The sequence below is a fragment of the Amblyomma mixtum genome, chromosome 4, assembly GCF_055824585.1.
Source record: "Amblyomma mixtum isolate Tamu chromosome 4, ASM5582458v1, whole genome shotgun sequence".
Lineage (NCBI taxonomy): Eukaryota > Metazoa > Arthropoda > Arachnida > Ixodida > Ixodidae > Amblyomma > Amblyomma mixtum.
In genome coordinates, this window is record NC_143015.1 from 123276074 (window position 1) to 123299104 (window position 23031).

A 23031-nucleotide genomic window follows, 5' to 3' on the forward strand; every position below is an offset into this window, starting at 1 on the left:
CCACGCTGTCGCGCCTTCCATTTACTTTTGACTGCACCTGTACAAACAGCGTACGCGACTAGAAACACACGTGGATCTTTAGAGGTCAAACTGCGGAGCCAGAGGTCATACGCTGAAGCTCGCCGAAGGGGGATGATGGTAGGAGTAGAGGTATCGCTCAAACTCCGAGCACTGCGACTCGCGTCCTGGGAGCAGTAAAACCTCAGCATCAGGGTTAAATACCAAAGCGGCGCAGCGTGACAACCGTCGAGCAAGTGTGCATCCACAGAACACGCCACCACTTACCGCGAGGTCTCAGAGAGGCAAAGCGCTAGTGCAGCATCGTCGGCCCGACCGAGCAGGCGCACACGCAGCAGGAGTTGCAGTTCCCAAAGCGCGCTGGCAGTTTTCGCAGCCTTGCTGCCAAATCGGACTTCACCAAGATCAACTCAAGGGAACGCGAAAATGAAGAAGACAGATAAACCGCGTACTACGCAGACACGTGCGAAAAAGTAACACGACGACAAGCAGCAAAGCTGAACCACCGCCGCTGCCTGCACAAATACAGAAAGGTTTCAGCATGGCCCTCGATTCATGCGCGTCAACAAGACCGATAGAGCGCGCTAAAAGAAAGTTGCTATATTATTACGGAAAAAAAAGTGGGCCGTCCTTTTTGTTAAGCTATAAAACACTCAATAACGTTTATTTATGGGCATCATCTTAGTACTTTACTTTTATTTTATATACTGTAGAATATTTTTTGACGATAGCTCGTATTTGGCGTCCTTTCATTCACGCAATTTGATTTTAAGGCCGCAGAAAAAAACGTTTCGGCGAGTGTTCGGTTCTTCCTAGCGCGGAAAAGTGGAATAAATTTTATGACGTTTAATTTCTAAACTTCAAATCTAGCAAGCAAATATTTTGGTTTTAGCAATTACAAGCGCACAAATAACGAATAATCCTTCGTATCGCCTTGGCCGCTCATTGTATTGGCCACGGAAATTAGGGCCGGATCGCTTTTTATCACGTGACGAAGCTTGCAAGGATGATTTAAATGCGCTCGTTTCAGTGCACTGGGTCAGATAGCCAGAAGATGCCACCGCACCGCCCACAAGGTTTGTATTTTCATTCCCTGTCTTACCGCAGCAGCGTAGAATAGTGGTGGAATTCGCTTTTCTTCTTCGAGGTGTCCAGCTGCTGTGGCCCTTTAGAGCGTGTTACGCAAAGGGACTTGCGTAGGATGCCAACATTATGATGGCGGCAATAGAGTGAAGGATGCTGTGAAATTCAGCCATCCGGTTTAGAATTGGAAGTGTTTCTTCCTAGTTATATATACACACTTGAAAGAAAACAGATGTAGTGTAGAAACAATGTACTTTTCCTGGCATTTCGACCGAGGTCCGGCCTTCATCTGAAGACCGGTACGCATTGCCTTTCTTCAGACTAAAAAAGCTGGCCCCCGGACGAAACGCCAAGGAAAGTACATTTTTTTTCAAGTATGTTGCCAACCTAGCCCTAGGAACTTTTGCTGCCCTATATATATATATATATATATATATATATATATATATATATATATATATATATATTGTAAGCACAACATGCGACCTTCGTCTTCATCTGTACATATCCATCATCATTGCTCAAAGCACAACATGCGATCTTCGTCTTCATCTGTACATATCCATCATCATCGATCATCATCTTCTTCGAAGGGTTGGTCGCCATACTTGCGGGTGCCATTAAAGCTCGCTCCATCCTGCGCTCTGTCTCCTGTCTCACAAGTGGTGGAGTGTGCTCTCGATCCCTGCGTCCTCTCCGCCGCCAGACTGCAGCTACGTTCCGGTCGCCACCTGCTCGTACCATCCGCACCGATGGATACCGTCAGCGACAACACCACTCGTACTCCCGATGGGCCCCCCGTTCTTCTTCCTCTCGATTCGAACCGTCTGGAGCCAGCCATGATGAGCCAACCCGGTTCTTCCCAATCTTCTGGACACCCCACTTGGACCATCACCACACTCCAGCGCGAGCCTCCCATTTTTGCTGGTCTTCGTGGGGACGATGTCGAGGACTGGCTCGACCAATATAACCAGGTCAGTGCCTATAATCGTTGGGACTCAGCGATGAAACTTGTAAACGTGTCGTTCTACCTCACTGCCGTGGCCAAGACTTGGTTCGTCAACCACAAAGATGCCATCCCGGACTGGGCTCACTTCTCGGCACAGATACGACAAATCTTTGGCACATCTGGTGCAAGCCCCGCTGTCTACAAAAAAAAGCTAGATACGCGCGTTCAGCTACCCGGTGAGTCCTACACATCCTACATTGAAGACGTGCTTTCGCTGTGTCGACGTGTCAACAGCGCTATGTCAGAGAACGATCGGGTACGTCATCTTCTGAAAGGGCTTGGGTCATTTGCCTTCAACACGCTTGCTGCTCAGAATCCAACGTCAGTGCAAGACATCCGAACAACTTGCCATCGTCTTGACGACCTTCAGTCGCTTCGATTGAAAGACACCTGGGACACCCCAGTTTCACCCGACGTGGACTTACGCTCCCTGATTCGCTCCATTATCCGGGAGGAACTGCACGGCTCCACCTTACCGCCAGTTGATTCCCACCCGCCTCCAGCCCCGCCGTCCTCGCCTTTGCGTGATCTCATCAAAGACGAGCTCGCTTCGGTCACTCGCCCCTTGGCTGCGGAACCACCTGTACCGCGTTTTGTGCCTACCTATGCCCAGGTTGCTGCGACGCCTCCTGCTGCTGTTTACCCGTCGCATCCACAGCCCGTCCAGCAAACTCCGGTCTCTGTGTCCCCGAGCCCCGCTATGTGTCCTGTTTGGAGTCCGGCTGCACGTCGGCCGGTGTGTCACTACTGCGGAATTCGAGGGCATGTTGCCCGTGTGTGCCGTCGGCGTCAACGCGACGAGCGCGAGTGGTACCCAGACTTTCGCAACGGAGCTACGTACTCGTCGCCTGCTTACCGTCCGGCGTTTGCCTCCAGTCCTCCTCGTCGCCCATCGTACGCGGACTTCTCCCAAGACGCTCCGCACTCGTCGTACGCTTACCGCCCACCGTTTGCTGACCATACCAATTATCGTCCCTCCTATCCCTCTACCTCTCCGGACCGCTCCTCGACCGACAGGCCGTCGCGCCGCCGCTCCCCATCGCCTTTCCGCCGCTCGTCGTCGCCTCTACGTCCACCATCCTCCCAGACAACTGGCCACACGGAAAACTAAATTGTGCAGTTTCCGGAGGTAAAACTGCACCACACGCCGCCCTCTCAATTCCTCCTGCACAGCCATCGAACATGTTAACCGTTGACATTGAAGGCACTGTAGTAGAAGCATTGATCGATACTGGCGCCGCCATTTCTGTAATTAGCTCTGATTTATGTTCTCGTCTTCGCAAGGTGCGCACCCCTTACAGTGGTCCTTCTCTCCGTGCTGCCAATGATGAATCAATGCGTCCTTCCGGATTGTGTACGGCACGAGTCACTATCGACGGCATCCTGCACTACATAGTATTTGCTGTGCTTCCCTCCTGTGCTTATCCCCTCATCCTCGGCTGGGACTTCCTCCACTCTGCGCAAGCTGTAATTACCTGCTGTCCCCCTACTCTACAGGCTTCTGAATCCGACCTTTCTGCCGTTTCTGTCCTGCCTTCTCATCATCTGGTTACCACCGCTGATCATGTACTTTACCCCGGCTGCGAAGATGTCCTCTCTGTTGCTTCTGCCCACGTCAACGCTGGGGATGTTTTCGTCACACCAAGCCCCCGTCTTCTCTCAAGGGGCATCTTTCTCGTCGCGTCCCTGCTCCGCTTCACCAATGGGTCTTCACTACTGACTGCCTTCAACACTACGCCGGAACCCATTCTTCTGCGTCAAGGCACAGCCATCGCTTCTGTGGATACCACTCAACCTGTGGCCGTTATTTCCTCTGCCCCATCAAGCTTCGCTCTTTCGACCCCTGCCTCTGCCTCTGCATCTATTTCAGCTGCTATTAGCCCCGGTCTCACCCCGACTCAAAAAGATGAATTGCTTGCCGTCTTGACCAAGCATGCCGCTTCCTTCGATACCCAGGCAACAACCTTGAGCCAAACCACCGCAGCTAAGCATCGCATCTACACAGATGGTTCGGGCATCATTCGCCGTCGCCCGTATCGTGTGTCTTCTAGTGAGCGCAAGGTTATTCAAGATAACGTAGCCGACATGCTCAAGCGCCACATCATACGCCCTTCTTCGAGTCCTTGGTCTTCGCCTGTCGTGCTGGTTCAAAAGAAGGATGGCTCAGTACGCTTTTGTGTTGACTATCGCGCCCTTAACAAGATCACTAGAAAAGATGTTTATCCGCTGCCTCGGATTGATGACGCCCTCGACTGTCTCCAAGGTGCACAATTTTTCTCTAGTCTCGACCTAAGATCCGGATACTGGCAAATACCTATGCATGAGGCCGACAAGGAAAAAACTGCTTTCGCCACTCCCGACGGATTATACGAATTCAACGTTATGCCGTTCGGCCTATGCAATGCTCCGGCCACGTTCGAGCGCATGATCGACACCGTTCTCCGAGGCCTGAAGTGGAAAACGTGCCTATGCTACCTCGACGACATAGTCATTTTTTCTTCGACTTTTTCTGAACACCTTGTTCGTCTCGATGAAGTATTAAGCGCACTTTCTGAGGCCGGCCTTCAGATAAACACCAAGAAATGTTGCTTTGCTTCCACTTCTATCAAGGTACTCGGTCACGTCGTTAGCCAGAAGGGTGTAAAGCCTGATCCCGATAAAGTGGCTGCAGTTTTGCATTTTCCTCGCCCATCGCGCGTCAAAGACCTGCGCAGTTTTCTGGGGCTAGCGTCATACTTCCGGCGCTTCATACGCAACTTTGCCTCTATTGCGGCCCCTTTGCATAAGCTCCTCTGCGCTGACCAGCCGTTTGTTTGGTCTGAGGCCTGTGAGGTCGCTTTTACTACCTTACAGAAGGCTCTCACATCTGATCCGATACTAGCACATTTCGACGGCAATGCTCCAACGATTTTACACACGGACGCCAGTGGACACGGCATTGGTGCAGTTCTTCTGCAGCGGCAGCACTCTTCGTGCGAGCAAGTCATCGCCTACGCCAGTCGTACACTGACTGCAGCGGAGCAGAACTACACGATAACTGAGCAAGAGTGCCTCGCTGTTGTCTGGGCCATTCAGAAATTTCGCCCTTATTTGTACGGCCGCCAGTTCACAGTTGTCACTGACCATCATGCCCTGTGCTGGTTGTCCTCGCAGAAAAACTTGTCCGGCCGCCTCGGCCGCTGGATTCTCCGTCTCCAGGAATATGACTTTACCGTCACCTATAAATCAGGCAAGAAACACCAGGACGCCGATGCGCTATCTCGTTGTCCCCTCGCCCAAACCCAACCTCCGCATCCGCAACCCGTGTCCTCCGCATCCTCAAACTGCCAAACTACCCCTTCGACGGCTATTTCAACCTTGACCGCCGCACCCATTGACTTGATGCCAGCTCCCAGTCTTGGCGATCTCGCCTCAGCGCAGCGGGCCGACCCTTACTGCCGGACTCTTATCGACCGTCTGAGCGGTGCTACGCGGCCACCGAATGCCCGCCTACGTCGCCAACTTAACTCTTTCAAGCTAGTCGACAACATCCTTCTTTGGCACAATTACAGCCCCTTCGGTGACTCATGGGTCCCTGTCGTACCCCGTTCTCTTCGCCGAGAAGTTTTGCAGGCCTTTCATGATGATCCCCCGGCTGGCCACTTAGGCTTTCAGAAAACTTATGACCGCATCAAGCGCCGTTTCTTTTGGCCTGGCCTCTCAACCGCTGTTGGAAAATATATTGCGTCTTGCATCTCTTGCCAACGTCGTAAACGGAGCACGTCTGCCCCTGCGGGCCTTCTACAGCCTCTCCCCTGTCCTTTCTCCCCTTTTGAAGTCGTTGGGATTGACCTCTACGGTCCCTTACCATTAACACCAACGGGCAACCGTTGGATCGTCACTGCCATCGACCACTTAACTAGATACGCTGAAACGGCCCCTGTTCCTTCCGGCTCTGCTTCAGAGATCGCCCACTTCTTCCTGAACGCCATCCTTCTGCGCCATGGAGCTCCTCGTGTCCTTATTAGTGACCGCGGCAAGTCCTTCCTCTTCAGCATCCTTGCCGAAGTTCTTCACGCCTCCAGAACCGTGCACAAAACCTCTTCAGCTTATCACCCTCAGACCAATGGGCTCACAGAGCGCTTTCATCGCACGCTGTCCGATATGCTAGCCACCTACATCCAGCCCGACCACACCAACTGGGACACCATGCTTCCCTTCGTTACCTTTGCATACAATAGTGCCGTGCAAAGAACCACCAACTTCTCCCCATTCTTCCTTGTGTATGGACGTCAACCTACCTTCACCCTCGAAGCGTCTTTCTTCTCCGCCCCCTCAACCTCTTCCAGACTCTCTCACGAACAGTTTACTTCTCGTCTTACCTACTGCCGTGCCATTGCCCGCCTGAATACCGACGCCTCCCAAGCCTCCCGGAAAAACACCTATGATCTCTCCCACCGTGCCATATTTTTTCACCCTGGTGATGAGGTACTGCTGTGGACTCCAGTGCGTACCCCGGGATTGTGTGAAAAATTTTTGAGCCGTTATATTGGTCCGTATACTGTACTCGAACAAACGTCCCCGGTGAACTATCGCGTTGCCCCTGTTCATCCTGTTAATGATCGTCGTTACCGAGGTGCCGAGATTGTTCATGTTTCACGCCTCAAACCCTTTGCCCGTCGCCCTACTGAGCTCTAATTTGCGCCCGGGCCGGTCGCTTTCGTACGCGAGGGGAGAAAGTGTAAGCACAACATGCGACCTTCGTCTTCATCTGTACATATCCATCATCATTGCTCAAAGCACAACATGCGATCTTCGTCTTCATCTGTACATATCCATCATCATCGATCATCTTCTTCTTCGAAGGGTTGGTCGCCATACTTGCGGGTGCCATTAAAGCTCGCTCCATCCTGCGCTCTGTCTCCTGTCTCACAATATATATATATATATATATAAGGCAACAGTTGCAGCAAGCCGTCGTCAAAGTGCGGCGGCATAACCACTGCTGACAATAGGATGGGACAGGCGCGATCATCCCGTATTGCGTAGCATCTTTCTGTTTTAATGCTTGTGGTATAGGCTTTATTTTCCGCATTGCCAGTTGTGTCATCACAATTGAATAATCTTAAACTGTTTTGGGGGTCCTTGCAAATGGCTCGTTAAGGCGAAGCTATCAGAGGGTGGGGTATTTACCCTTCTGAAATATGTCCGACCGTGCCTGCCGAGTAGGTGGAATTTCCCGCCGCACTTTCCCTCGAGTCAAAAGCGCTGCGTAAAGACGGCCAACGTAGATAAGCCACCGCTGTTCATCTGTTCGTCCCCCCTACTCCGTCTATACACCGCAGCGTCTACTGCGTTAAACCCTCTCACAGGCAGTGTTGTCAAAGCAGTTGGGTATTGTAGAATGTGTACTTCGGTCACTGACCACGTCAAAAAGGGAGTTGACGTTTCGGAACCACTACGGGTTCCTTGTTCACAATGAATAACCGGCCGATTAAGATGCAGCTTATGTAGCTTTGACCAGTCGACGTAATGATCTTGCGTAAGCCGGGTGAAGATTTCCCTTGGTTCTGTTGATAGTGTTCGGCGTCGATTGGATTGGTTGTCAAAGCAGTTGGGTATTGCCTAGACGGCTCGTCACGTTGGCGCTTTTCCGAGGCCGCCACTGCCCGTATAGTCCTGCTGAGCTTTTGAAACTGTGGACGCGTGGAGTCAAGCGCCCGACATCCGCAGCAGCGCCCGTGCACGCAGCCTTAGTGCGCGTGTGCATAATACAATGCGGCCGCTTATGTAAGCAGTGTTATAGTTGTATCACTGCCTGGCGGTGCAAGCACAGCGTTCACATCTGTGGGAAGGAAAAGCAGCTATAGCCAGCGTTGAATACCGCTTCCGAGTTTACCGGCAAGAGACAATGGCAAAGTCACGGTTCCTATGGCAGAGTCGCTTATTATGGTGCTCCTCACTAGAAGTCTGCGAGGCACATGTTCCCACGTACAAGGGAATTCCTAAGCTTCATTGTGCGGACTCGCTTCCGTATCGCAGCGCTGACGGTCATTCTACCCGCAGTGGATCGATGGCCACTCGCGAGTCGGTGTGCTGTCAGCTACAGCCGTACTTAGTGATGTTGCCTTGGTGTCCCCTTCTGGCTTTTTCAGCACTCCCACCATCCCGCATCCCGCGGCCCAGTGGACGGCCGGCCCGGTTATCCGTGGGAAGGCGACCAGGTAATGCGGCCGCTAATTGGCGCCGGTTTGTCAACTTCAGTTAGCAACAGACCTGTTATCACGGTAGATGCGGGATCACTACCCCGGCGGAATTTTAACACCGGGATTGCCGCAATAAAGCACGTTGGCTCTATTGGGACCCTCAGATCGCTGTTAGGTCGCTATTGGGACTCTCAGGTCGCGATGCGCTAGTGCAGCATCGTCGGCCCGACCGAGCAGGCGCACACGCAGCAGGAGTTTCAGTTCCCAAAGCGCGCTGACAGTTTTCGCAGCCTTGCCGCCAAAACGGACTTCACCAAGATTAACTCAAGGAAACGCGAAAATGAAGAAAGATAAACCGCGTACTACGCAGACACGTGCGAAAAAGTAACACGACGACAAGCAGCAAAGCTGAACCACCGCCGCTGCCTGCACAAATACAGAAAGGTTTCAGCATGGCCCTTGATTCATGCGCGTCAACAAGACCGATAGAGCGCGCTAAAAGAAAGTTGCTATATTATTACTGCAAAAAAAATTGGCCCGTCCTTTTTGTTAAGCTATAAAACACTCAATAACGTTTATTTATGGGCATCATCTTAGTACTTTACTTTTATTTTATATACTGTAGAATATTTTTTGACGATAGCTCGTATTTGGCGTCCTTTCATTCACGCAATTTGATTTTAAGGCCGCTGAAAAAAACGTTTCAGCGAGTGTTCGGTTCTTCCTAGCGCGGAAAAGTGGAATAAATTTTATGACGTTTAATTTCTAAACTTCAAATCTAGCAAGCAAATATTTTGGTTTTAGCAATTACAAGCGCAAAAATAAAGAATAATGCTTCGTATCGCCTTGGCCGCTCATTGTATTGGCCACGGAAATTAGGGCGGGATCGCTTTTTATCACGTGACGAAGCTTGCAAGGATGATTTAAATGCGCTCGTTTCAGTGCACTGGGTGAGATAGCCAGAAGATGCCACCGCACCGCCCACAAGGTTCGTATTTTCAATCCCTGTCTTACCACAGCAGCGTAGAATAGTGGTGGAATTCGCTTTTCTTCTTCGAGGTGTCCAGCTGCTATGGCCCTTTAGAGCGTGTTACGCAAAGGGACTTGCGTAGGATGCCAACATTATGATGGCGGCAATAGAGTGAAGGATGCTGTGAAATTCAGCCATCCGGTTTAGAATTGGAAGTGTTTCTTCCTAGTTATATATACACACTTGAAAGAAAACAGATGTAGTGTAGAAATAATGTACTTTTCCTGGCATTTCGGCCGAGGTCCGGCCTTCATCTGAAGACCGGTACGCATTGACTTTCTTCAGACTAAAAAAGCTGGTCCCCGGCCGAAACGCCAAGAAAAGTACATTTTCGTTCAAGTATTTCGCCAACCTAGCCGTAGGAACTTTTTCTGCCCTCGTCGTCAAAGTACGGCCGCATAACCACAGCTGACCATAGGATGGGACAGGCGTGACCATCCCGTATTGCGCAGCATCTTTCTGTTTTAATGCTTGTGGTATAGGCTTTATTTTCCGCATTGCCAGTTGTGTCACCACAATTGAACGTTTTTAAACTCTTTTGGGGGTCCTTGCAAACGGCTCGTTAGGTGAAGCTATCAGAGGGTGGGGGAATTACCCTTCTAAAATATGTAAGGCCGTGCCTGCCGAGTAGGTGGAATTTCCCGCCGCACTTTCCCTCGAGTCGAAGGCGCTGGGTAAAAACGGTCAACGTAGATACGCCACGGCGGTTCATCTGTTCGTCCCCCTCCCCCGTCCATACACCGCAGCGTCTACTGGGCTAAACCCTTCTACAGGCAGTGTTGTCAAAGCAGTTGGGTATTGTAGAATGTGAACTTCGGTCACTGACCACGTCAAAAAGGGAGTTGACGTTTCGGAACCACTACGGGTTCCTTGTTCACAATGAATAACCGGCCGATTAAGATGCAGCTTATGTAGCTTTGACCAGTCGACGTAATGATCTTGCGTAAGCCGGGTGAAGATTTCCCTTGGTTCTGTTGATAGTGTTCGGCGTCGATTGGATTGGTTGTCAAAGCAGTTGGGTATTGCGTAGACGGCTCGTCACGTTGGCGCTTTTCCGAGGACGCCACTGCCCGTGTAGTCCTGCTGAGCTTTTGAAACTGTGGACGCGTGGAGTCAAGCGCCTGACATCCGCAGCAGCGCCCGTGCACGCAGCCTCAGTGCGCGCGTGCATAATACAATGCGGCCGCTTATGTAAGCAGTGTTAGTTATATCGTTGTCTGGCGGTGCAAGCACAGCGTTCACATCTGTGAGAAGGAAAAGCAGCTATAGCCAGCGACGAATACCGCTTCCGAGTTTAACGGCAAGAGACATTCGCAAAGTCACGGTACCTATGGCAGAGTCGCTTATTAAGGTGCTCTTCACTAGAAGTCTGCGAGGCACATGTTCCCGCGTACAAGGGAATTCCCAAGCTTCATTGTGCGGACTCGCTTCCGTATCGCAGCGCTGACGGTCATTCTACCCGCAGTGGATCGATGGCCACTCGCGAGTCGGCGTGCTGTCAGCTACAGCCGTACTTAGTGATGTCGCCTTGGTGTCCCCTTCTGGCTTTTTCAGAACTCCCACCATCCCGCATCCCGCGGCCCAGTGGACAGCCGGCCCGGCTATCTGGGGGAAGGCGACCAGGTAATGCGGCCGCTAATTGGCGCTATTGCGTAGCATATTTCTGTTTTAATGCTTGTGGTCTAGACCTTTTTGCCCATTGCCTGTTCATAAGCAAAAACAATGCAGTGCAGCTCAGCACAGCGCGCAGTAAATCGACTGTCGGCGGAAGATTACGAGCTAAGCCGAGAAGCATAACACTGCCAGGATTTAATTATTTCTGTACAACTGAATGAAACCACTCTCTGTACACAAAGCAGCACCCTGCTAACACATGCGGATGCTTATTCGATGTGGCCGGAGCGGAAGCCAATGCAGTCCAGAACGTTAAGAACTCCGGACGCCCTGCGGAATACTTGCGCCCCGTCCTTGCATTCCATGCACAGGGGCGCTACACAAACGCACCGCACTTCTCCACCGTAAAAGTAGCAAATTTCTTCGAGAAAGATAGAACAAGCCAAAACAAAATAGACCAAATAACCAGAGTGCCTCGTGGCCACTACGACAGTTTTCTGAAGGTTCGCAAGGTCTGAGGCAGCAGGGCTGTAGCCCTACCGCTTTTGGTTGTGCAAAAGCTGCATCAGGCCTGCAAGACGCTACAGAACAGATATTGTCAGGAGCTGATCGGAAACGAAGGAGTGTGGATGCTGGATGTTATGGTGCGTAGGCAGCTAGGGCTACCATGAGCCAATCGCAGGGTTTGAAGAATGAAAAGGGCGACTTTGATCAGAAGAGATCTTTTTGCAATTTTCAGGAATTGCATAATACTGTCAGTCGAAAGAATCTGCGCAGTATTCACTACCAAAACTAATTCCCATTTTCTGGACCGCTCTCAATTCTTTTCGTCATTAGAAAAATATCTAACCACTATCGCAAAACGAAGTGTACACATCACGCCTGGTAAACCTTGGCACAAATTTATCAAGGAAACCTACCGGCACCAGCATCAGTAGTCTGCGTAAGACCAAAGTGCAGTCTTCGCAGCGTGCATCAATGAACGCGGCCACTGACCTGCCTCACAGTTTGTTGGCTTGTGTTTTAAGCAGACCCTAAAACAACAACAACAACAACAACAAACGGAGAGGTCCAAACAAACCGTATGGCTCGTTCAGTACGAAAGGCAACCGTACGAACCATAGAGCGACCGCTCCCCATCACTGTCGTAACGGAGTGCGCGGACGTAGAACTGAAGGGAATAGGCGCAGGGCCTGGCCACACGTTAGCCCCAACGGCTGGGTGGTTGTGGACGTAGCAGTGAACGCTGCCAAGAGCGCCCCCATCATGGCTGGGTCCTGTGGATATGTGCTGCATTCGTGCATGGAGCGCACGACGCCGCCCAACACGGTGCAGCTAGATTCTGAAGGAACTGTCGTGGTTTTCAACCGGGGGTCCTCAGGGCAGTGACCTTCACCCTCGGGGATCGTGCATAGCGGCTACCTAGATATCTGCCTAGGCGCAAGCGAGTCTCTCGAGGGCCACCTGCCCATGAACTCCCGGAAACTGAGCGATGACAACAGCGCCGATCCGCGAAGCGAAGTGTCACTGGTGGTCGATAGCTATGAGGTCCACAAGTAGGTCCCGCTGCTAAGCAGTGACAGGAGCCACAACCTGCTGCTTCAGAGCGAAAAGCCCTTGCTTCTTCGTGGCCAGGTAGTTATTGTAATAATAATGGTGGCTGTTGGGGAAAACATTATGGCTCCCATGCATGACCTAGCTCCAGCTAGAAATTAACATGCAGAACATCGTCATGTACCAGAAGGCGCTGAGCGCTTCATATTTTTCAGACGCTGGCTGCCGCCCGGAAATCTCCCGCCCTGTGCTGCGGCCCCTGCCCCCGGTTGGGCAAAGCAACCAAAGAGGCCAAGCCAGAGGACTCGTCATGGTCCGGGAGGGGGTCCGCCTTTTTCTGGGCGTCGTTCGTAGCAATAGGCGCCTCGACCTCCTCCTGGACAGGCGCGGCCTAGTTTAATGCCTCCCCCCCCCTTCCCCTTATTTTAGTCTTTTAATAAACTGACTGCATGCGTGCTGCACAACGTGTCCTCGAACTTCACGAACGCGAGCAAATGTGAGGCACACCGCTCGACCTCACGAAAAAAATTGGCTGCACCTGGACACCAGGTTCCGAACGGTAGGACCAAATTTTGGCTCCTCATCGGACTTGGACTGTGCGATTCGGACGGCGTCTCGCCGAACCTACCGGCAGGACATCTTCGACTACGGGAATACATGGGCCGCTAGGCCTGACAAGGCAGCGGTGGTGCGGCCTGAAATCAACCCCGCTCTGCGAACTACACATTCGATCAGACCATTGAAGGATTGCCCCAAAACTTGCCGGACGCCCAGGAGATGGATGAGGACGACCTCAACACCACTGACTCCGAGAGCCCGGTGAGCAACGCTGACGCGGCGTCCGCCACGCAGGAGCCGCCCAACCCTTACAACAACGACGCCAGCTGGGAATTGGCATTGTCCAAACGCCAGAAGAAACTCCAGAGGAAAAGCAGACGGATCGCTGCGGGGAACAATTCGACCACCCAAAACAACCCCGGCGAAGACAACTCAACTCAACTCACCGCGACCGACGGAGGGCCAGCCGCCGCCGGCAGAAACGCCAACGGACAAGGAACAGGACACCAGCCAAGGCGCAGGCTGCCTCCGCTCCCTAAGAACGATTTCAAAATTATCATTCGACCGAAGAAAGGACTTGCTGTCAGACAGCTTCACACCCACCAGGTAGCCCGCGCTGTAGTCGCAGCGTGCAACCAACAATGCAAAGACGAAGATTTCATCATACGGCTCCGGCCAGGATCTATCATTATCGTAAGCACCCCGCATGAATCAACTGCCCAACTCGTGAGACGCATTACCAGCCTCACCTTTGCGGGACGCGCATTTGAGATGAACACCTACGTGGCCGCGCCGGACGATGTCCAACGTGGCGTGATACATGGAATTGATCCCGGAACGACACCGGAAGAACTCAAGGCCCATTTACGAGTGCGCACCCCAGGAGTCACCGTACTCAGCGCCCGGATGTTAGGAAAAACCAAGACGGCCGTCATCACCTTTGACCGTCCCATTGTCCCAAAATATGTTATCTACTACGGGGGCGAGACGGCATGCTACCCGTACCGCCCCACGAGATAAGTGTGTTATGTGTGTTTCCAGCAAGGCCACCGCTCCGACGTGTGCCCCACACCTAATGTGCGCGCGTGTAGCCAGTGCGGAACGCAAAACCCGCCGACTGGACATTCCTGCACTCCAAAGTGCGTGATTTGTGGTGAGGCCCACCCTACCGGGTCGAAGGACTGCCGCGAACGACTCAAGAAAGTCAGAAGGCAGCAAATCAAGACCGCTCTCAGCAACGCTACAGGTGAAAACGCCAGCAACAGCGGCGGACGCGACAGCAGACGCCGCAGCCGCGGTGACCGCAGCAGACGGCCGCGGTGGTTCAGCTCGGAGGGAGACATCACGGCATCGCTCGCGGTCCCATTCGTTTCCCCCCCTGCCACCCCCTGCGGCGACGAATACCGGGAACCAGCACCAGAAGAACGAAGACACCGGGTCCGCCCAGAAAAGCAGCAACAAGGTGAGCTGGAGAGCCGATGCTCCCGGGTTTGCTCCACATTCGGGTTGGACTGGTAACAAACTCAACACCAATACAAACAACGCAAACAACCGTGACCTTGAACATGGAGACGCAGGGAAAGCAGCACTTAAGCGCGAACCAGAACTTGCTCGCGTTAAACAGAATGAGTTGGAACACCAAATTGCGGAACTCACAAAGATAGTTCAAGACCTAAAATCCAACTGCCACCCGCTGCCGAACGCTACACAAACAAACTCCTCGCTGCAGATGAGCGATGAGGAACGCTCAAACTTCAAAGCGGAAATACAACAGATGATGCAACAAATGATGCAACAGACGATGGATCAGGTACAAGGACAACTAGCAGAGCTACGGAGTGCCTTCCGCAAACAAAAACACACAGAACATTAAGGAAAAGGCCTACAACCGTCCTGCGTTAGCAGCTCTCGCCAATCCATCTACATCCCAGGGAACGGGCAATTGCACAAGCTCAAGAACCTAAATCATGGCTAACACGAACCACAGCAAACAAGACATCTTAGACATATGGCAATGGAACTGCAGAGGCTATCGCAAGAAACAAGGCCTCATCGAACAATTCATTCAGACGCAGCTAACACCACGTGACGTTATCGCACTTCAAGAAACGGGCGTGACACCCACTCTCACGGGATACACATGCTACGACAGCCACATGACGGGAAAGACAGCCATCTTAGTGAGCAAGGCAGTCATAGCCATCAATCACGACAGCATACCCGACACTGACATTGAGCATGTGATTGTAGAGATCGTACCGAAAAAGAAAAGGAAAGAGGGCAGTGTATTCATCGTCAACGTGTACAGCCCCCCGAAGCAAAGAAAAGCAAAATTTTTTGAACTTTTTCACGGTGTCCACAGACTAGCGAAAAACAACACGCTAATCATCTTGGGGGATTTCAACGTCATGGACAAGAGCTGGGGGTACCAAAAGGCCACCATTAAAGGCAAAACGCTAGCCGAGGTTGCAGATAACTTCAACTGCAACCTACTCACGGACCCAGCAACCCCTACCAGAATTGGAAATAGCGTCAGCATCGACACCTGCCCCGACCTCACATTCGTAAGAGGACTCGGACAAACACAATGGGAGAACCTATTGGAAAATTTAGGCAGCGACCACTACATACTCAAGACGCAAGTAACCTCAGACAGGCTGAAACGCCAGTTGGGCGCGGCAAAAATAACGGACTGGAATGCGTTCCGCGAAGCATGCGACAGCAACCTTACCGAGAATGGCATACAGTCGTTAGAGGAATGGGGAAGCATGCTAAGGGATACGCAAGGCAAGTACACCGAAACCATAAACCGAACAGCGGAAACACCCGAGGTGGACGGTCGGCTGCTCAAGCTTTGGGATGCTAGGCGCAGTCTCACCAGGAGATGGAAAAAACAAAAACATAACAGGAAACTCAAGCTTAAAATCGCCGAAATTACAGCGAAAGCAGAGGAATACGCCACACAGCTGGCAAAACAAAATTTGGCAACAATTCAGCGATTCTCTTAATGGGACGCTAAGCACGAACCGGACTTGGCGTATCCTTAGAGCGCTCCTCGATCCGACTAAGACAAAAGCTGAAAACAAGAAATCCATTTACCGGTTCATGCACCAGTTCGAGGGCACTGACTCTGAACTCCTCGACAGATTGCGCGCCAAATGCTTTGGGAGCACGAACCCGCCGACCTATACAGGGGAGTACCGGGGAGACGATAACGCTAATCTGGACAGACCCATCACACGAGAAGAGGTCTACGCGGCCATGCGAAACACCACCAGAAATACGGCCGCGGGAGCGGATAAAATAAACAACGCACTCATCCGCAACCTCAGCGATGCGCTGGTCGCTGAACTGACAGACTTCCTCAACAAACATTGGGAAGCTGAAACTGTCCCCGAGGAGTGGAAACATGCTGAAGTGGTGATGATACCCAAGCCAGGCAAGAAACTGCAGATAGAAAACCTCAGGCCGATCTCGCTTACGTCATGCCTGGGAAAACTATACGAGCGAGTGGTAACGCAGAGACTTCAAAACTACATGGAAGACAACGAACTGATCCCTCACAGCATGTTCGGCTTTAGAGCAAAATTATCAGCTCAAGACGTGCTCCTCCAATTATATTAAGGTGTACTTCGGAACGTTCCTCGGGACGGAGAAAACGTGATAATGGCCCTAGACATCAAAGGGGCTTTTGACAATGTGAGCCACGAAGCAATCCTTACGGGCCTGGACAACCTGAACTGCGGGCGCAGGATTCACAGCTTCGTCAAAGCATTTCTATCCAACAGAACTGCAACCATCGGTATAGGAGAACTTCGGTCCGAGAAGTTTCGAACGCCTAACAAGGGAACACCTCAAGGGTCGGTCATTTCACCCACGCTATTCAACGTGGCCATGATCGGACTGGCGAAGCAACTAAAAGAAATTGACGACATCCACCATGCCATTTATGCCGACATCACAATATGGACTAACACTGGGTCACTCGGCGAGAAAGAGGATAGGCTACAAGAAGCGGCCACCTGCGTTGAAAACTATGTCAAAGCAAGAGGGCTAGCATGCTCGACCGAAAAATCTGAGCTCTTACGGGTTTGGAGAGGAAAACGGAACCGAACAGTCCCTACCAGTAAAGAACTTCGACTACAAGTTTACCTCGAAGGAGAACCAATACCAGAGAAGACACTCATACGGGTACTAGGGATGTGGATACAGTCAAATCAACGCTGTACTCACACCCTTGCGCTATTAAAGGCATCTACACTCCAAGTGGCCCGCATGATTACGCGCATCTCACACAGACGTCATGGCATGCGAGAAGAAGACACACTCAAGCTGGTCAGGAGCCTAGTGGTCAGCCGGGCGACATACAGTCTCCCGAACTACAATCATATCAAAAGTGAAATACAACAGACGGACGCGATTTTACGCAAAACGTATAAAACCGCGCTTCGACTACCCCATAACAACTGAACTGAAAAGCTCTTAGCCTTGGGACTGCACAACACGTTCGAGGAATTACGGGAAGCGCAGCATGTTGCCCAAATGCGCAGACTACAGCAGACCCCCACAGGCAGAGTTCTTTTAAAGAAACTTGGCTACACCGAACAAATTCGAGAAATATTGAGAACTAAAACGATCCCCGATGAGTACCGCAGCACGCTCAGGGTGGCACCAATACCAAGAAACATGGACCCGAACCTCCACAAAGACCGAAGAGAGGCAAGGGCCGACCGCTTACAGAAAACACACGCATCCCAGGATACAACAGTGTATGTCGACGCTGCCACATATGCCATGACTAGGGGACAAGGCATCAACAACGCAGTGGCAACTGTAGTCAACTCGGAATTACACGAGATTACCAGCGCCTCCCTGCAAGACTGCGCGATAGCTGAGGCTGAAGAAGCGGCCGTCGCTCTAGCGGCAGCGGAGGGCTATCGGACTGGGCGGTCACTGACAATTCTTACTGATTCACAAGCAGCCTGCCGCAACTATCTTTGCGGCAGAGTCGGTCACAGAGCGCTCCGCATACTCCGCTCTGTAGACTGCAAGACGCAACAAACACATGCAAAACCACACAAGCCGATCAAACATAAGATCATCTGGGTACCGGGGCACACGGGGGTGGCAGGAAACCAAGAGGCAGACAGGATAGCTCGAGGATATACTAACTACCGAGCATCCAACGTCAACAACCTTGAGGAATCCCTGCCAGTACCTCAGGAATACTCGGCCATACTCAACAACTACAAAGGCAGCAGGATGCGGTACCCACCACCGCACAAATATTTAAACAAAGAAGAGGCTGTCACATGGAGACAACTTCAAACGGGGTCATATCCAAATCTAAACACTAAGTAAAATTCACCCCACACTTTACGCCCACAATTGTCCGTGGTGCCATGAAAAACCTACACTGTATCACATCACATGGGCATGTAAAAAGTCGACATCGTCCCAGTTATACAAAACCCAAGTGTGGAGCAATGGGAGGGTCTGCTCTCCAGCGACTGCCGCGATGACCAGATCGGTTTGATACGGCGAGCTCAGCTGACGGCAGCATCCAGCGGAGCCCTGGAATAAGGGCAACCGACCGTTGCGGATGGACTCATCTGACCACATAAAAAAAAGCACTTGTGCTAGAGCCAAATAAAGTTATCCTATCCTATCCTATCCTAGCTAAGGTTACGCCTGGATATCTCGAAGCGAAAAGCTCTCGCTGCTTTTCAGCCAACTGCTTTTCAGCCAATTCCCAAGCTACCGCTTCTGGATCGGTGTTTCTGCGCCGTCCTACTGTTGCTTCTTCCATGGCGAGTGTCTGCGCCTGTTCTATGGGCAAGCGCGTCTTATATACCCTTCCTTTCAAATGTGCACTGCGTACGGCTGCGGCGAAAGGTCAAACGGTGGCGAGGATGGTCGCCTCTTCTATCGCCGCCGCCGCTCACGCATTTTCGGAACGCTTTGCGAAAGAACCTTCTCTTGGGACGGCGGCGGCGACCGCGCGACATCGGCGATGGGTAAAACGGTGGCGAGGAGGAGCGGTCAGTCGACGGAGTCAGCGCGCGGTGGCGACGATGGCTGCGGCAGCAGCGGCCACCTGCGCTCCGCGTGACGTCACTGTAGTGTGGCTCACGCGAAGCGTGGTGCTGTCGAGCCTAGTGAAGCTTTTCGCTTCAAACTTCGATCGCAGGGTAACCTCCCGGTCTCATAGAGCTTCGAGACAGCGGATGGGGGAGGGTCTTTGTTAATGGCAGGCATGCAAGTTCCCTCATTTCGATGCGCTCCGGCTTGGCGCAATGCAGAACGCCACCGAAGTTGGAGGGAACAAATGGCAGGTTTTTTCACTAATCGCGATATCTCTGTGGGACCTTGGCGAGCTCCCGCCGCTGGGCAATACTGCTGGCTTGGTCTGGCCTGCGCGACAGTCTCCACGAGGCGACTTTTTAATACGATAACGTTAGAAGTACATTCGCGAAGAAGAAACTCCGTTGTGGAGCACATAAATGATAAGATCCAAAAAAAAAAGTTCAAGTTTATTGTTACACAGAAAAATATACAAAGTTCACGGTGAATGAGGCATCTGGATCCTTAGCCTGTGGCTAGTTTCGGATCCATTACAAACATAGTATAAATCTAGGCAGTTGAACAAGGCTGAACATACAAAACATGTAATTAATATAATGCAATAAAAATAATGAATTCAACAGTAACGGGAGGTGTATTCTGATAGCATGTACTTTTTTAGAGCAGGTGTAATGTTCGAGATGGACTTAATGCTTTTCCAAACTTTAGCGCTGACAAATGCTATGCTATGGCGAAAGAGTGCTATGAAAAAAGAATGGTGACGAATATGCTTGTCAGTAATGCGATTTTTGGTCGCAGTGCCGAACGGAAGCGGCTCTGGGTTTCCGCTGGGTCAGCGCGCCGCAGTCTGCCGCCTGCGGGCCTGGAATTCCCTTGCTAAATAAAGTTTCCCCATCCAATGGTATTCATCCTCGGGCGAACGAATGACGGCGCGCGCTTCTCTGGTGGCGCCATCTCGGTCGCCGCCGCGGAACCAGACTACCATAGTTGCTTCCTCCTCCGTTTTCCTCCTCGCGCTCTCTTCGCTTTCGCCGTGCTTTTATCTTCCTCGTTCGTTCTTTAATCCTCCGCTGTACTGCTCGTCCGCTCTGCCGCTTATGCCGAGGCCGACGGCGAGGTACGCCGCTCGACCAACGAACGAATGGGCTGCGCTCTAAAGAGCGCCTCGAGTGGGCTTCGAACCCTTGGCGGCACGAACACGTCAGCTTCGCCTGCCGTCGCCCTAACGGCCTATTCCGGCAAGAACAGAAACGCGACAACCGTGTTGGTAGATATGACGTCGAAACGTGGAGATTTTCATATTAACAAGGACATCCATCGATTCAGTGATTTCTTGTGAGGAACCTTGGCTCCTGAATAAGCTGTGCACCTTGCATACAACTGCAACAAAATAAGAGCACGCACAGCGGGGGGTTAAGATCACCTCGCCGCATGTTAACCTGCCAGCCTCTTGCACTAACTCGCGCAAGACACGCAATAGTTTCAGCAGCTGTACACGGCGGACCCTCCCCCGCGGGGCCTGGATCATCTCACCACTTGGGAGGCATGGGAGACCCTGCTGCGCTCCGCGGACCTGTCCAAACAAGCCATCGCAACCAGCCGGGCTACCGACGTCATGGTCCGCAGGAACATGAACGTTTGAGTGCAGTGGGGCCGTGCGGGGGCCCAGGGGTCTGAGATTTGTCCCCTACGCAGTCTGAAAGATTTAGGTACCTTATATTCTGTGTTATTGTATTTTTGGTAAGAAGATCGCCAATTAAAATGGGTGCTCCTGAGGTCGCATGGTTGTTTGCAACACATGTGCAATTTGTTGGGAAAGCACGTTCATGGAAGCATCATTTATAAACGCATCCGTCGTGACTCAATCTTGTTTCAGTAATAAAATGATCTTGCGACGATTCCTTTGGAACAAAGTCAACACCAGCGTAACACATGGGCACACTTCTCTCAGTGCGACCATCTCACATTTTCTGAGCTCAGTTGTATTTGAATAGGACAAGGGTATATATGCATTGTTTCGGCGGTTCTGGAAAAAAGTTGTCCCCCTGAAGCCCACCGCGCCAATAGAGGTATAAGTACACTTGGACACCGGGGGAGCAAAATGTGTTGAAGTTCAGCACCGGTTCCATCGTCTTTTGCGTTTCTCGCCCTGTCTGTGTGTCTAATCACTGTCAACCACAGGGGATCAGTTTGTGTGTGTGAACCAAGCGTATGAAATAGATCAGTTTGAGAAGGGAATGAAACAGAGCGACCTGAGGTCGGGCAAAATAAAATCTGTGGGCAATACGCAGCAGTGTAGTTGAATATGAGATTCATCTTGCCTCTGAAGACTGCCTTGTAAAATTTTTTAATCGCTAACCTCGTCACCCGCAAGCCTTTGTCGAATACACGATACTTTACACCATGCAGGATCGCTTCCACTAGAACGCCAGAAACCATGCCGCTCGGTAATGCGTTGGAGGTGCTAAGTAGGCTTTAAATATTTTTTCTCGAGTGTACTAACTCCGGGAAAGGAGTGGGAGCTTTGAAAGGCCCTTTTCATGGCCTAAAGTACACTCGACGAGTACAATACGGGGCCATTTGTACCAATGTCAGAGAAAGAAAAGATTCACATTCGTTCAAAAGGAAAAGGACGCGCGTACACGGATATGAACATGTGAAGATTTTTTTGTTTCTTTACTTCCAGCCTTCGTTCTCATATTTGTCGAAAAAGGACGTGTAAACTCACGTTAAAGTAATGGCAGTTGAAAGTGTGGGTACGATTGTTTTGTGTAGTGTTTTTGCGCCATGTCGTGTTTTCGTATTTAAGCACGTTTTACTTACTGCTGCGGAACATGTTGGCAGCCGTGGAGGGAAACTAATGCAGCAAGCACGTTTATACTATTCCGAGTGCAAGTATTCACCGTGCGATATTCTGAAAACGAAACGTGGTGGTTATTTCTTTGCATTTGTTTAGTCTCCAAGAGCTTACTGCGGCAAGACATTAGCTCAGCGTGGGTTGTTGAGAATAGGAGACGGCCCTTACACTCTGTAGAGCCGGATTCGACAAAACCACGCCCCGCCGGGCCCACTTTCTCCCAAACATGACGCGCTCTGCTCTTCCCTCCCCCTCCCCTTTTCCCCCTTGTATTTTCTTTCCCTCAGTTTCAAACCATGGTAAACAGATCAGTCTTCAAGAAGAATCAAACGTGTACTCATCGGTCGTATGGAGGACCCTGCGGATCAACACAGCAGTAACATAAGAGATATTGGTCTTTATTAATGCACATATTGTAGCCGTTACACAAGTACTGCACACTTTACACTGTCCTACTATACTGATGGGCCATACCGTGTTTGATACGTGTGTGGCAATTAAAATCTCAAAAAACATTTTGAAAGTAATCCTACGGGATGTAACTCCATTGGGGAACGAATCACTCAGCAACGAACGAATGGCTGCGTAATTTGTTCCCCTTTGGTCTTTCTTTCGCCCCTGCATTTCCCCCGCTCATTATGTTTGCTATGGCGCACCAACTAGCTCGCAATCAGAACTTATTAGGCTCAAACCACCGGCGTGGTTTACGAGCGCGGGAGACAGCACACTTTTTTTCTTGTCTAAATAAAAGAGCGGTGGTTTCATTGTACGTTCTTGTCCTCCAAGAGATCAGCTCATCAACAGATATTGGTATAAAGTTCACACGTAACTGAGCAAGGCTTGTTTCCTTAACCGTATTTATTAAGAATACACATATTGTAGCCTTTAATCAAGTGTTGTATACTTCACACTGCACTCGCTGTACTGAGGGGCCATAACGTGTTTGATACCTGTGCGGCAATTGAATTTCGATGTCATTTTAAAAGCTACCTAACGCCCCCATACGAAGCCAGGAGCGCAATGTTTGAACAGTTTGCCG

The 23031-nt window shown here is 51.2% G+C and overlaps 1 protein-coding gene across 4 annotated transcripts; it reads left to right on the forward strand.

Moving 5' to 3' along the window:
• The first annotated feature begins 82 nt into the window (after positions 1-82).
• Positions 83-21033, forward strand: LOC149348124 (uncharacterized). 4 transcript variants are annotated; one of them, XM_089587932.1, is made up of 5 exons: positions 83-1094; positions 8245-8313; positions 9238-9283; positions 10880-10948; positions 12709-21033. In XM_089587932.1, the coding sequence occupies exon 5, from the start codon at positions 15019-15021 to the stop codon at positions 16057-16059; it is 1041 nt and encodes a 346-aa protein (XP_089444058.1). In that variant the 5' UTR covers positions 83-1094; positions 8245-8313; positions 9238-9283; positions 10880-10948; positions 12709-15018; the 3' UTR covers positions 16060-21033. The 4 variants fall into 2 exon arrangements, with proteins under 4 accessions (XP_089444058.1, XP_089444060.1, XP_089444059.1 ...); XM_089587933.1 differs by lacking the exon at positions 9238-9283.
• Positions 21034-23031: the final 1998 nt, after the last annotated feature.

Excerpts from the sequence above, each read along its gene's own strand:
- LOC149348124 (XM_089587932.1), top strand. The coding sequence starts at position 15,019 with ATGGCTAACACGAACCACAGCAAACAAGACATCTTAGACATATGGCAA.